This window comes from Stylophora pistillata, chromosome 5 (genome assembly GCF_964205215.1).
Source record: "Stylophora pistillata chromosome 5, jaStyPist1.2, whole genome shotgun sequence".
Lineage (NCBI taxonomy): Eukaryota > Metazoa > Cnidaria > Anthozoa > Scleractinia > Pocilloporidae > Stylophora > Stylophora pistillata.
Window position 1 is genome coordinate 35,651,881 of NC_142523.1, and position 13,872 is coordinate 35,665,752.

At 39.5% G+C, this 13,872-nt stretch overlaps 1 protein-coding gene and 1 pseudogene across 1 annotated transcript; both read right to left on the reverse strand.

Annotated features, from left to right (window-relative positions):
• Positions 1–2,354: 2,354 nt before the first annotated feature.
• LOC148731673 (uncharacterized) lies at positions 2,355–3,583 on the reverse strand (annotated as a pseudogene).
• Positions 3,584–8,985: 5,402 nt separating this feature from the next.
• LOC148731674 (uncharacterized) lies at positions 8,986–11,445 on the reverse strand. The gene is made up of 2 exons (XM_088761463.1): positions 11,213–11,445; positions 8,986–10,104 (listed from the first exon to the last, which is right to left on the reverse strand). The coding sequence occupies exons 1-2, from the start codon at positions 11,251–11,253 to the stop codon at positions 9,777–9,779; spliced, it is 369 nt and encodes a 122-aa protein (XP_088617589.1). The 5' UTR covers positions 11,254–11,445; the 3' UTR covers positions 8,986–9,776.
• Positions 11,446–13,872: the final 2,427 nt, after the last annotated feature.

Here is a 13,872-nt window from a genome sequence, read left to right on the forward strand (position 1 = left end):
GCCATGTTCATGGTAAACAGTCTAACACAGACAGTCTCCAAGACTTGATTGACATCTCACGCTTCCAGTCCTATGAAAGCATGCTTCGCTCAATGTCCTATGTCTTGAGATTCATTTCCAACCTGAAGTATGCCTCGATAAGTCACGTGGGTCACGCCAGTGCCCGTCAGCTATTGATTTGGTAATCCCAGTTCCCACAGGTGCTGAAATATCCCAATCGGAAGTGGTAATTCTTCGTGCTCACCAGCTTCAGCATTTCAAGCTAGAACGGGACTATCTTTGTAAAAAGCAGTCACGAGCCACCCGTCAGCACTTCAAACCCAGACTTCCTTTGGTTCGTCAACTTAATCTGAAGCTCAACACAAACGGCCTTCTAGTTGCCCCCGGCAGACTCGAGCATGCAATACTCAAACAAGACGCAAGAGAACCAATTCTCATCGCTAAAAAGTCTTATTTCACAACTCTGCTTGTTCGTTCAGTTCACGAGAGACAGCTTCACGCTGGAGTAAGAGACACTGTTATAGCACTGCGTAAGAGATTTTGGTTGCCATCAGCACGAAGTGAAACTGCAAGGGTGCTCAAGTATTGTGTCAAATTCCGGTACCAGATAGGCAGAGCGTACAAGCCACCCCATTCACCCCCCTTGCCTGACTTTCGCCTTAACAAGGTGAAACCGTTCTCCACAGTGGGAATCGATTTTACTGGTCATCTGATAGTCAAGAATGGTAACAAGACGGAGAAATGTTATGTCTGCCTGTTCACCTGTAGCACCACTCGCAATGTTAATTTGGAGATTGTTGATGACATGACCACCGATCAGTTCCTTCTTGCATTCAGGCGTCACTGTGCGATCTATGGAATTCCTTCACTAATCCTGTGTGATAATGCCAAGACATTCCAGAAAGGGGGTGAAGAAATTCAGAAGCTGTTGCAAGTCATAGAAGATCAGACCGTGCAGCATCACCTTGCCCAGAAGAGAGTTCAGATGAGGCATATTCCCTCCAAGTCCCCGCACTGGGGAGGCATGTATGAGCGACTGATTGGAGTAGTTAAGATTTCAATCAAGAAAGTTCCTCGTCGCGCGCTCATTAGTCTACCGGAGTTACAAACCTCATCAAAGAGGTTCAAGCGGTCGTGAATGATCGCCCAATTACATTCGTCTACCATGATACGAATGATCCAGAACCTTTGACACCGTCAAAGTTGCTGTATGGTTTCGATGTTACAGCTTTGCCACACCCTGTTACTGATCCTGACGAGTTGGAGGATGAAAACTTCAATGAACATGATCAACTCAAGATGGCCTTCAGACGACGCTCATTGCTGTTTCAGCACTTTGTCCAACGGTTCAAGAATGAGTACCTTGCTTCGCTGCGGAGCGTCATTTGTATCAGTCTAATAAGCGAGGATCGCAGGAGGAGATCATTAAAGCTGGGGATGTTGTACTTATACACGCTAAAAGTGTTCCTCGTAATTCCTGGAAGTTAGCCATTGTAAAGAATATTCTCCGTGGCAGTGATGGCCTAGTTAGAGCTGCAGAGATCAAAACAAACTCTGGAGTTACCAATCGTTCAATACATCTCTTGTACCCCTTGGAAGTCACACTGACGGATCCTAAGGAACACTTTACAGGAACTGAACTGCAGATTCCACAGGTCGAAACACTCAGAAGAAGCAAACGAATTGCTTCACGCCCTCGCCCCCAGTATGTGGAATCTGGTGACTAGTAGTCTAGACCGCCATATTATTAACCTGCGGTGTGCGTTCGGCACATGCGCAGAGACAGTTAAAAGCATGTGCTCGAGTGCATGAGAGAACCGCCATGTCGAAACTTGTACTCGCTATGTACTCGTTGTGTTTTTTTACTAAGCGTGGCCGCCCCGTTTTATTCTGTCACTGTTAGAAGTTTCTGATTAAGTATTCTTTGATTAAAGTCGATTAATTCAGTCTTGTGGTTTACACACCAGGTCAAGAATAAAACTAATTGGCCATTTCAGATTTTGCAATAAATTTGCCATCTACAGATGCCATGAATCAGTTTGTATTTTTCTTAAGGGAGAAGGATCACCATAAAGATCACTGGTGTAATTCTATACCAGCACTAACAACCATAAAAGACCGGCACACCAGGGCATATTGCCATGGTCCTTCCAAATGCTTACTTTTTGAATATGAACTCTGTAATTATCTTAACCCAATAAAGAACAACAATTTTATCCTTGGTTCAATGTTGTGTATCGTAACATGAAAATGAGTGTAAAACAAAGAAAAGACAAATTGAAACAAGGATGAAATTGAAGTACAACAAATACATAGTATATCAACTTAAACTAAACTTAACATGTTTTTATTGTCTACTGCTTCTTGGCAAGCTCTTGCAGCATAGCCACTAGTGCCTGGTTCTGTTGTTGTTGTTGCTGCATTATAGTCATTTGCATCTGGCTTAGCTGTTGAAGCTGCTGATGTTGCTGCTGCTGGAGGTTAGCAAACATTGTTCGCTGCTGCTCCTGTTGATGGATCAGTTGCTGTGTCATTTCCTCTTGCCGCTTTGCTTGGGCACACTGCTCCTTTTTTTTTAAGTTCTAGCTCTTCTTGCCTGATTTTGAATTCTTTTTCTGACTTCTCCCTCAGATATACCATGGTCTCTGCTCCAGATCTCCTTGTTGTTTTCTCCTTTTTCTCGGGCTCTTCACTAACCTCATCACCAACCACTATTTTTCTTGTTTCTCCAACTTTCTCCAAAGCCTTGGCTCTAATATCCTCCACTTGCTTTTTCTCTTTCTCTCCACTGGCTTTTTTCCCACTGATATCATTTGCTGATCTCTCTCTGCAGCCTCAGCTTTCTCACATATTTCTTCGATTGCTGCTTCAAACTCTGAAGGCTCATCAACTGCTATTCCACTGGCCTTGCTTTCTTCTGCAGCCTTTCTTTCGTGTTTCTTTATTAGAACCAGGTTTGCACGGTCTCTTACAGACCTCAAAGAAACTGAGAAACGGGGCTCAGACACTGCACTCAGGTTTGAGGCAATTTCCTCCCACAGTCTCGCTCTCTCCCTACTTCCCTTCGGCTAGCTCGGATCAACAGTTAGCACTTCTTTTACTAAAAGTAAATCGTGATCTTTCGTCCAGTACATTGGAGTAGTCGACCTTAAACATAAACAAAGTAGATTAAACTGCCAGTACAAAACAGCTGATAAAACACACTTATCATAGGGTCACCTTTCGACTTAAGAAAAAATAATAGCCTGCAGAATACAGGGCAACTTTTCATGGTTTAATAACAAGTTCAGCTGGTTTAATTCACACAAAAAAAGGCCACGAAACCTATATAATAAAATTGTATAACCTTTTTTAAATTGTCCCTTTCTATAAAAATACAGACTAGTTAATTAAATGCTATCATCTGCGGATGTTAAAGCGACTCAAGCCTGGAAACGTCAAGATATTTTTTCCTTATTTTAAAAGTGCATTGGATTATTTTCACCTTCACAATCTCGAACATATTTACAAGCGATACACAGTCAAAAAATTTAAAGTTTTTGTTGCAGTAAATGCAGATTGTGGAGTTAAACGAACCACTGGATTCGCCTCCAAAAAAGGCTCTGACGTTGTGATGCTGAACCCAAAAATACGTTTTAAAACCTAACATACGGTATCATAATCCTACACGGCACCATCATTCATCCTCTGCCTCAGAAATTACGACAACTGTGGCTCCTCTAGCTCTGATGGCGATGAATTTGCCTCATACCAAAGACGACAGGCGGCCCATCGTTGGCAGCGTAAAAGAAAAACCAATGTTCGCTTTCACACTCGGATTTGAAGTCCCTAAATTTCCTCATGGATCCACCCAGAACAACCACGATGAGGTCACAAGAACAGACTACGATGAACACTTTAAAGAAATGCCAAGTTCCTTGAATTCCTTTCATTCGGTAGCCGCTCGAATCTTGCACCTAAAGTTTCAAAGTGGCAGTCAAGTTCTTTTATAAACGCCGAGCTTTCAGAATCGAGGATGATTCCGATTGAACAGTTTACCAACGCTAATTCAGTGTGCGCTGAATTTCCTCCAGAAATTTTGAATTATTTTAGATCAATCCTCGCACGTTTCAAGGTTCACAGTTGAATGACGTTTGAATAATTATCTTTTAAAAGTTTATAGAGGGCAAGTTTCTAAAGAAACTGTAATTCTGTGTCGGTGAGGGTATAACAAGATAATTTAGTTTTATCAAATGAGTTAAGAAAGAAAAAAAGAAAGAAAAGAAAGTTTAATTCCACCATCATGGCAGCCATAGTTAGTCTCCTCTACTAACTATGTCGCAGCTAATCTGAATTACAATGTAGTTACAATCGTGCAACCATAAAAATTACAAAGTTGATTAAAGAGAGACTGGTTTACAATGGGTTTTACAATAAAGTTACAAATAAGTTTATGCTTATACAAGTTGAATGGGCGTATATATAGTCTAAAAGTCTAATAATTATTAAAAGCTAGGCTAGGCTTTGGAGTACGTGGAACTACTCTTGACTGGTTTAAAAACAATTTATACAATCGCTCCCAGTTTGTTAAGATTGATAATACTAAATCCAACTACGAAACTTTTGTTTGTGGTATACCGCAAGGTTTAACGCTGGGTCCACTCCTATTTTTACTTTATATTAATGACCTGCCAAATTGTTCCAAGAAACTATCATTTCGAGTTTTTGCCGATGACACAAATGTGTTTTACACAAGTGATAAGCTACAACATCTTGAAACAGTTATGAATTAGGAATTGGAATTACTTTTCAAATATTGCATCATAAATAAATTATCCATAAATCTTGCTAAGACAAACTATGTGTTAATTTCCTCTTCAAGATCTAATGGATGTATCAACTTGATACGTAATATTGAATGTAAAAGTCAAATAAAATATCTAGGTGTCTATCTTGACCAAAACTTACATTGGGAACCCCAGATTCAACATATTGACAACAAACTAATGAAGAATGTGGGCATCATTAATAAATTACGATATTATGTTGACCTTCATACTTTATGACAGTTGTATTTCTCTTTCATTTATCCATATATAACCTGTGGTATTGCAAGCTGGGGCAGTGCTTGCAAGACCAGGTTACATAAAATTAAAACTAGAATGAATAAATGTGTTCGTAGCATTTTCTTTGCTAATAGCAGAGACAATGCTATGCCTTACTTCAGACATTTAGAACTCCTAACTCTTGAAAACATTTACAAATTCAAAAGTAGTCATTTTCACACATAAAATAACTAATGAAACATAAAATCATGTCTCTGCCATATTCAAAGGAACCCTTACTCAAGCTCCCGAGGTTCACAGCTACAACACCAGATTTGTATCCAAACATAATTTTTATCCGCCAAAGAGAAACAATAGTTATGGAGCTGCCACTTTTGCCTTTGCTGGATCTAAAGTTTGGGAAAAAATGCCCTCTAAATTAAAATCTCTCTCTTACAATAATTTCTATGAGCAGTACAAACAGTACCTTCTAAATACCCAATGAGTATTATTTAAATTTACTGCCGCCACTATTAGTAATCATTTCTATTTCTATTATTATGCTATTAATGTTACCACATGAAATAGTAAGTACGAATGTATGCAGCTATAATTTTACTTTGTCCGCTACTCATTACTGGCAGTTTTATATAAATGTAAAGTACGCCAGTTAGTTACACGTAACAGTGACCAACTCGAAAGCTTAAGCTGCTTTGGTCACTGCACACAGTTTATTTTTGACTATTTATGTAATTTCTTGTTTCTTGTTTATTTTTACTTTTGTAATCTCTAGTAATCTTTGCTGTAATCTCTTGAGATAGTGCAAAATAAATCTATCCTTCTCTGTTCTGTTCTAGTACTTGGGTAAAAACTGCGACGCAATCTTTCTGTCCTGCATTGAGGCAATATATATTTGCTAGCGCGTCTCGTTTGAGTTAATGATGTGAGCTGGCCACCTCAGGAAGATTCTAAAACATTAGTCCTCAAGTGGAAACGCTTGAGATGTCAGCTCTATAATCTCTCTCTAGTGGCCACTTGCACGTCATGAATTCATTTGATAAAGCCAAATTATCTTTTAATGCCCTCCACCGACGTAACACCACAGCTTCTTTAGAAACTTGCCCCCAATGCCATATAAAATGTTTGTTTTCTGTCGAAGTCAGGCCAACATGTTGACAATTTGTCAAATTTAATTACATGTAACTTTGAAAGACTTAAAAAAGTGGTATGACATGAAACATGGTCTAAAAGCATTGTAAAGGCGCGAGTCCTGTTTTTGAGACCAAAAAAAAAACCTCTTCCCTCCCTTGAAAGTGTATTTGTTATGCATGAACGATGTTTTTTAAGGGTTATGTAAACGGGGGACTAAACAATTCGTGATTAAACCATTCTCACTCCATGATATGATGAACCTGAATAACTACTCTGATCAAGAAAGAGGGAATCTTTAATTTGTAGTTTAAATACATGCATGCAAAATAAAAGATGAACAATATGTCACGTGGGCATCACGTGGGATCACTCAGTCAGGTGGTGTAACTTAATGAGGTCTTGTAGGAAGTTCAACATACTTATGAGATTTTGCAGCCGAAACACCTCATAATATTTACGTCAACTTTAAAGGAACACCTTAAAGTGCTTGTATATGCTGATCTCACACCATGCTGCATCATGCATAAAAAAAAAAAAAAATTAACTGGCATTGATCACGTGTAGAAACAGATCTTACAAAAATCACGGGAACATTGTTTATGTTCCTTCTCGTTTGGTTAGGATAGCTGTAAAAGTTCCAATCATACCAGGATAACTAGTGTGTATTTGTCATGAAGTGTCTATATAACCAGAGGGTTTTGTATACAAGAACAATAAACAACTGTATCAGAACGCAAGCCTTGTTAACTTACCGATTTTTAAACCGAAAATTATTGTGGGAACTTGACACAGAGTGCATTTTTCGACTTTGTGACCTGGCACTGAGGAATAATCACGCGTGCTCGTAATTTCAAATCGGTTGATTTGTAATTACCCGCAAAATCACTCCCTGAGTTACACCCCTCCTAGTTTTGAAGCAAATACTTTTCGTTAAAAATAGGATCGATCTCACCCTGTCCTTTCTGAGAATGAACTTTGCTCTCATAGATCAGGCCCAAAATTATCACTTAACCCCTTGAGTTCTATTTCTTTTTACGAAAATATGACAAGTCATCGCCATGGACCTTTTCAAGTTAGCCCAGGTTTCACGGTAATCTCATTCTGGCAACAAGTTTAGTTTCACGGGATGTGCGTGCAAGTGACCGCAAATCTTAAGAATTTTTCCGTGTTCAAATGATTCATCGACGACCTTTTTGGAAAAAAATTTAATTCTTTAAAAACTCTTGTTTCTTGTTGTCATGGTAGAACGGTGTACATCGTATCTGAAGATCTTTATTTTCAAAACTTAATGCCTCTAACCGATTGTAACTAAGATATTTTTCTCGACTTTTTCCTGCCATTTTTCTCAAAGAACATATTTTTAGTTGACCAATTACCCAATGGCCAGGCGTATTCACTGGATAAACATTTTCCCTTCTAACCATGACGTCCGCGGTTTTTAGAGATGAAAACCCACTCAAAACTCCAAACGCTTAAAGATTGCGTGACTTGTCTGAATAATCACAAATGACAAGCAAACATGAGTCATCTATTTCTAAATTTGTTGTCAGCTATAAATAGGTAGTGCGGGCTCTCGAATATCTTCATTAAAAGTTGAGTCGCAGTCGTGGAGAGTAATACAGTCGTGAAGAGTAATACAGTTGTGAAGAAGGATTGGCGAAGAATAGTACATTATGTCGGGGAAATTAGAGTTCATTAAGGCACAAGTGAGGGACAACAAGGTCGTAATGTACTCCAAGACCTACTGCCCTTTCTGTAAAAAGGCAAAAGACGCGCTGAAGGCCGCTGGTTTGAGCAACTATCTTGTCCTTGTTTTGAGGGTTTTTCTCTGGGTCCTTGGGTCTCCGGTTTTCCTCTCTCCACAAAAACCAATTCAATTCAATTAAATTCAATTCAAAATTCCAATTCAATCTGGAGGAGAGTGTTTTTAACATGAGCCACCAGCTCAGAAGATCAGGCAACCACTTCCTACATTATTGACAGTAAATACATTATTTATTTGTTTTTATTATCAGGTGGTGGTGTCAAGAATTGGATAACAATGTGTCCATTTACATTACTAACCACCCCTAAAAATCAGTTGGGTGCACTGAACTCAAAGTGCACCAAGTAAAATGCAGCAATACCAAATCACTATGTATGATCGATAAACCCTTTTATCACTGAGAGTGATGGCATCTAATTTCTCCTTACAATATCACCCCTGAATCACACATTAAGGTCAGGAGAATAAAGGAAATGATCACCAACTAAAGAAGCTCTTGATTGTTGAACAAATTTTTCTCATCAGCACCTTAGGAAATGTATAGAAAACAGTACAGAGCAAGGACGTAGCCAGGGGGGTCCTGGGGTGCCCATGACCCCCCCTTGGTCAGCCTTCTTTTGAGCAAACAACCTACAATATTCAGGTGGTGAAAACGCCATGACAATATCTTGGCCTGCCCACTTTACTCTCACTGCTCATTCCAAAACTGTAACATTAAGTAAAACTTGCACTGCGTGGAGGTCGACATGACAATCTGGTGAGTAGCCTCTGTGACCCCCCCCCTTTGAAAAATCCTGGCTATGCCCCTGCAGAGAATGTATATACTGATGTTACAGTTTCAAGGGTAGACAATTAACCAAAGAGCTTCAATTTTCAGTCTTGCTCTAGCCCACCTCACAGAAGTTGCAGGCTGTGTACATACATACATACATACATACATACATACATACATATGTTACATACATATGTTACTTGACCACTCCCCATAGGAACTTTTCAGGGCCAATTCCCACCCATCCCACCCCAGGGGAGGACATCCACCAATCAATAATCTAGTGCGTGGGAAATTAACGTCTCCAACCCCTAACCCTGCAGGAGACAGGGCCTACGGTTTATTCGTCCTTATCTGAGAAGACTAGAATATCTATCCATTTTTTGATTATAGAAAGGTAGCAAATTCTCCTCACTTATTTTAAGACCATGAGTATCGGTCCGTATCAACTGCACCACTAATTGCATTTATTTCTAGGAAAGTACTTTGACTAAATCTTCTACCCAAAAGAGTGATGATTGCCAGTTTTCTCCTTAGAATATCACAGCTGAATCGAAAATTTTGGTCATAAGAATTTAGGAAATAATTGTTACTTCAAGAAGCTATTTATTGTTAAACAAATTCCCTTCATCAGGACCATAGGAAATGTATAGAAACCAGTATGGAGAATATGCATGCTGATGTTTGGCTGTAATACGTTAACGAGTAGCCATGCATTTCACCACAGGGCATCAAACCACCCACAGAACCAAGGATTGAGCTGCTACTCACTTCAGTAAAGAGCAACCATTTTTCACCAGACATTTGTATAATTTATTTGATTTTACATTCTTAGCTGAAAAAGTACTTTACAATCTTAAAAAATTTTTCTTGTGATCTGATGCAGACCAGCAAACCACTTTTCATTTCATAATTAAAATGGTGACAAATATTTTATGCATGTTAAAAAGACCCATAACTAAAAGAGAAATAAAAAGCTTATTATCGTTTTAACCAGCATTATTATCCAACTCACAATTCTATTTGTCGAATTCTCAAAAATTGGATACCATATGAATTCACATTATCCAGTAGTTCTTTCTTCTTCAACATCTATGACTAGTTGTGACTGCAGAGAGGCTCTCTTGGAATTTTGCATTTTCTTTGCAGCTTCTAGCGCAGCACGCCCCGACAGATTAACAACACTGTTTGTTATTTCTGTGGAGCCAATGAGGGATTTTGTCAAGCACAACTTTACCTTAACTTGCTCAGACAGAGCTCGCTCCACGTCACCAAGGTTGTAAGTTTTAGAGGACATACGAAGAGTTTTGCCCTTCCATATGGGTGGCTTCAGAAGTTCGCACTCTTTAGCTCCACTGAGTGTAGCACTTCCTACTTTGCTGGGTAAATGACTAAAAAAAGTCAAGTCTTACATTTGTAAAGGGGAATTGGCATCATTTTGCTGCGACAGAATTTTAAAGTGCTTAGTCAAGTCCACAGAGCCGTACAAAATAAATAAAATTTCATGATATTATGATTAAAATATTTTTAAGAAACACTAAAAGTAATTATAACATAACCAAAGTAAAGTGCGCGCTCTGATTGGTCAATTTAGCGTCCCCATTTTCCCATAGGTGTACGCTGCTGACGAGAGCAAATACAAAGACTATTTTTCCGCGTGCGCTTGTTTTTTCTGGTCACGTAAGATTTGTTAAATAAAAGGGAACTCTTTAGCTACAATGTATCAATGTTATGTTATAAAACGAATGGTAAATACCACAGCGTACACGAAAGAAGCGTAAGAGTCGCGCGAGGCGATAGCCGAGAGCGACTCTTCTTCAGTGCTTAGTAACCTCCCAAGTGCATCCATAACTCAACAGTGTACGCTGTGGTGTTTACCATTTGTTAACGCTCGTCTCAGTCAAGTGCTTCAAGATGGCCTCAGGACGACTTGTAACCCTGACTTGTAATTCCTGGGCGTATATAACCTCAGTCGCCATTTGAATTACGCTATTTGATCTTCTTTCGGTGTCAAAACATACACTGCTGTTGTTCGTTGTGAGGGCCACAAGTCTTACTCTTATAACCATTGCAAATAACTGGTTTCGTGGTTCTAGTTCACTTATAGTTTGAAAAAATATGCGGAATAGAGGATCAAGACAACTGGCCATTTTTTGTTGTAATTTTCAATACTTGGCGCGAGCATATGAGCCGTTGTCGATACAGCCCGGCCTTGAAACTGTGTTAAAAAACCACTAAGGGGACACATGACTTTCCAGACGCTGATGCGCTATGTCCGAGCGAAGCCTTCGAACTTGTAACATTGCTTGCTTTGCTACGCTGACAAAAAGCGGCTGTCTGAAGTAATATTGATCAAAGACCCAACGAAATAATTAAGCTCGTATAATACGTGGAACTGGGCAGAAAAAAAAAACCCTTTGGAGAAAGATAATTTGTACGATTACGAATAGTCTGAAGTGTTTGATCCAAGTTTGTTTTTTTTTTTTTTTTAGTACTTACCGAGGAACTCTAGGGTTACGTGAAGAGTTTAAACGCTCCATGAATTCTGCCAGCCGCTTCAAGTATGCCCATTCCAGTTAAAAGTTGCGGCTTCTTTACTAGTCTCCTTCGCAGCCGTTTTTAGTCTCACTCCTTCCCAAGTTAGAAAGACGATACTCTGTGGAGTATCACAACAAGGATGCTTTTGGTTGTAATGCTTTTTTCGAACGCCCTTCTTGTTGTCATGTGTTTCGCGCATAATTGGCAATTTGCAACGTAGATTTCTGCCATAGTTATTGAGCACCGTTTTTGCGACCAGCCATTCGCGTACTTGAAGCGGAAGATCCAACTATTTCGGCATGAGTTTCACACGCGTGTGTTTCAAACCGGAGATTCATTCTATGAAAGCTACATCAAGGGATATGTGTATTCAAGCCGGCGGTAGGTAATGAGGTTTACCATTATTTCCAGGTCACTTCCCAGATCTAATTAGTGATTCTCTTGCGCAGTCAAGTTTCCACAGCAGTTTAGCGATCTCTCAGGTTATAACGTGCTCTTTAAAAAGAGCACAAAAGCAGCATTTTTCTCCAGTTAAGTTGACTTAATGAAATACCTGAATAAAGAGGAGTCAGTTTTCGAGTGTTTAGCGACTTTGCGTTGCGTCCTACTTCCAGTTATTTGTGCGTTGTCGATTTTTTTAAGAAGACCAAAGCGACGAGCAGGAGAGGCTAATTCACAAAGAGCGAATAAAGAAACAAAAGCAAAGACGAAAAGATAGAAAGAGAAGAGATAAGCTAGGATCGCAGATCGCAGCAGGCGAATAAATACAGATGCAGAAGCACGTCGATGAAGGAGAACTCGTTGAGAGGGGGACAACATGGACTAAGTGTCGCTGGTGACATTTTTAGTCTGGGAGTTATGGCGAATAATATTTACAAAAATAAGAGATGGAAGCCTTATCCTTAATACTTCAGAATGCAGTGCACCTCAATCCAGCCAAGAGGCCAGTTTAAAACAAAAAATTTTTTTTCCAGTTTAGGAATAGCTGAACCTTTTTACTGGGTGAAAAAATCTCAAATTAACTTTTTTTTCGCCACGTTGACCCTCTCGCATGTTAATTTGTAGCATCTTTCAGCTGGCTATAGGTAACTGTTGAATGTAGAAGCAGGAACAACGAAATAAAACGCTCTGCTAAGTGTCAGAGTTACTGTTTTCCTACTCTGATAAGAACAGCAACGATCGCGCGCTATATCGGCATCGCTCGATTGATTAATGGCTTTGAGAACTCCTATGTTCGTACTAGCTAATAATTCTCTCATAGGTTCGTACTTATAATTCTTACTTTTTCTCAAAGATTTCTTTACTCCAAGTGCTCCTGCTTGGCTCAACATTAAGGAAACGACGCACACTTCGATACGGGCGTCAGTTTCATAATTTTTGTTTACGTTGAGAAGATGCATTTTCTACATATTGTGATGCGCAGAGCGCACTCGATACTTACCTCGTAATGTTGTCTAGACTGACGTGTCAAATTAAATCTGTTGATAGATAGCCATGTGCCGAACCTCACTTCTCAACACCTTTCTTGTGAAAATCCTTCATTAAATTTTGCCCCGTAGAGATGCTACGTGAAGAAAAAGTAGACCCCCTCCTGACTTTGCGCTATTCAATAGCGCAAAATCGGTAGGGGTCAAGAAATTCAAAGTCGTATAAAGCTCGTCGGGCGGGGCGTGGCGGGTGACTGTTGTACAGCAAATTTAGGCCCTTGTTTTTTATGTTTCAGTAGCTTTGATTTGAAAAATAGCAAAAACAACGAGAATATTAACTTTCCATTGATGTCACTGGCGCGCGCTTCGTGATAGGCACTGGATGTAAAGCATACGAAATATTCTACAGAAACGGAACTCCTATCCCTACACAACCACTAAAACAAGCGCTTAGGCTAATTCTCCAAGAAAATTCTTTCCATTTTAATGGAAAACACTACCTTCAAACATATGCTACGGTCATGGGCACGAAAATGGTAGTCGCCTTTTCTAATATTTTCATGAACAAGGTAGAGAAAGAAATCCTTGACAAAAGCCTTTTCAAACTGCTTGTTTGGAAAGGTTGCATACACGACATCTCGTTATGGAGTACAAACAAAGCAACAATAGAACGTTTCATTGAAAAAGCAAACAATCATCATCCAACAATAAAATTTACGGCTGAAATTTCCGATAAGGAAACAACATTCCTGGACACCTACATCTTCAAAGGCGAACGATTCGAAAAGGACGCAATCTTTGATGTGCGTACTCATTTTAAACAAACTGAGACATTTCAGTGTACATACTAAGTTTGGCCCTCACGAGTATGTCTTTGAGCGACCGCCCTCTTTTGTAAGATACAAGCGGCGGATTTTCAATGTAAAGTTCGCTCAGTTGTGGTTGTGTTTCTATTAAATGCCAGTTTTTCATGAAGATTTGCTTTAGGTTTAGCACTAATGGTTGGTATTGTGTAACAAAGGCAAGATTCGTTGGTTCGTCTTAACATGCGCTGGGGAGTCTTGTAGGCCTGTCAACCCCATTTCGCATTGAAAGCTTTCATGAAGGAAAACGAATAAAAGCAATATCGGTTGGGGGAAAAAGAGGAGAAACTTACCGAATTGGCTCTACTTTACGGCAAGGCGAAGTAGAAGC

Excerpts from the sequence above, each read along its gene's own strand:
- LOC148731674 (XM_088761463.1), bottom strand. The coding sequence starts at position 11,253 with ATGGAGCGTTTAAACTCTTCACGTAACCCTAGAGTTCCTCG. Across the intron at positions 10,105-11,212 it reads CGTAACCCTAGAGTTCCTCG|TCATTTACCCAGCAAAGTAG; the intron begins GTAAGTACTAAA and ends GACTTTTTTTAG.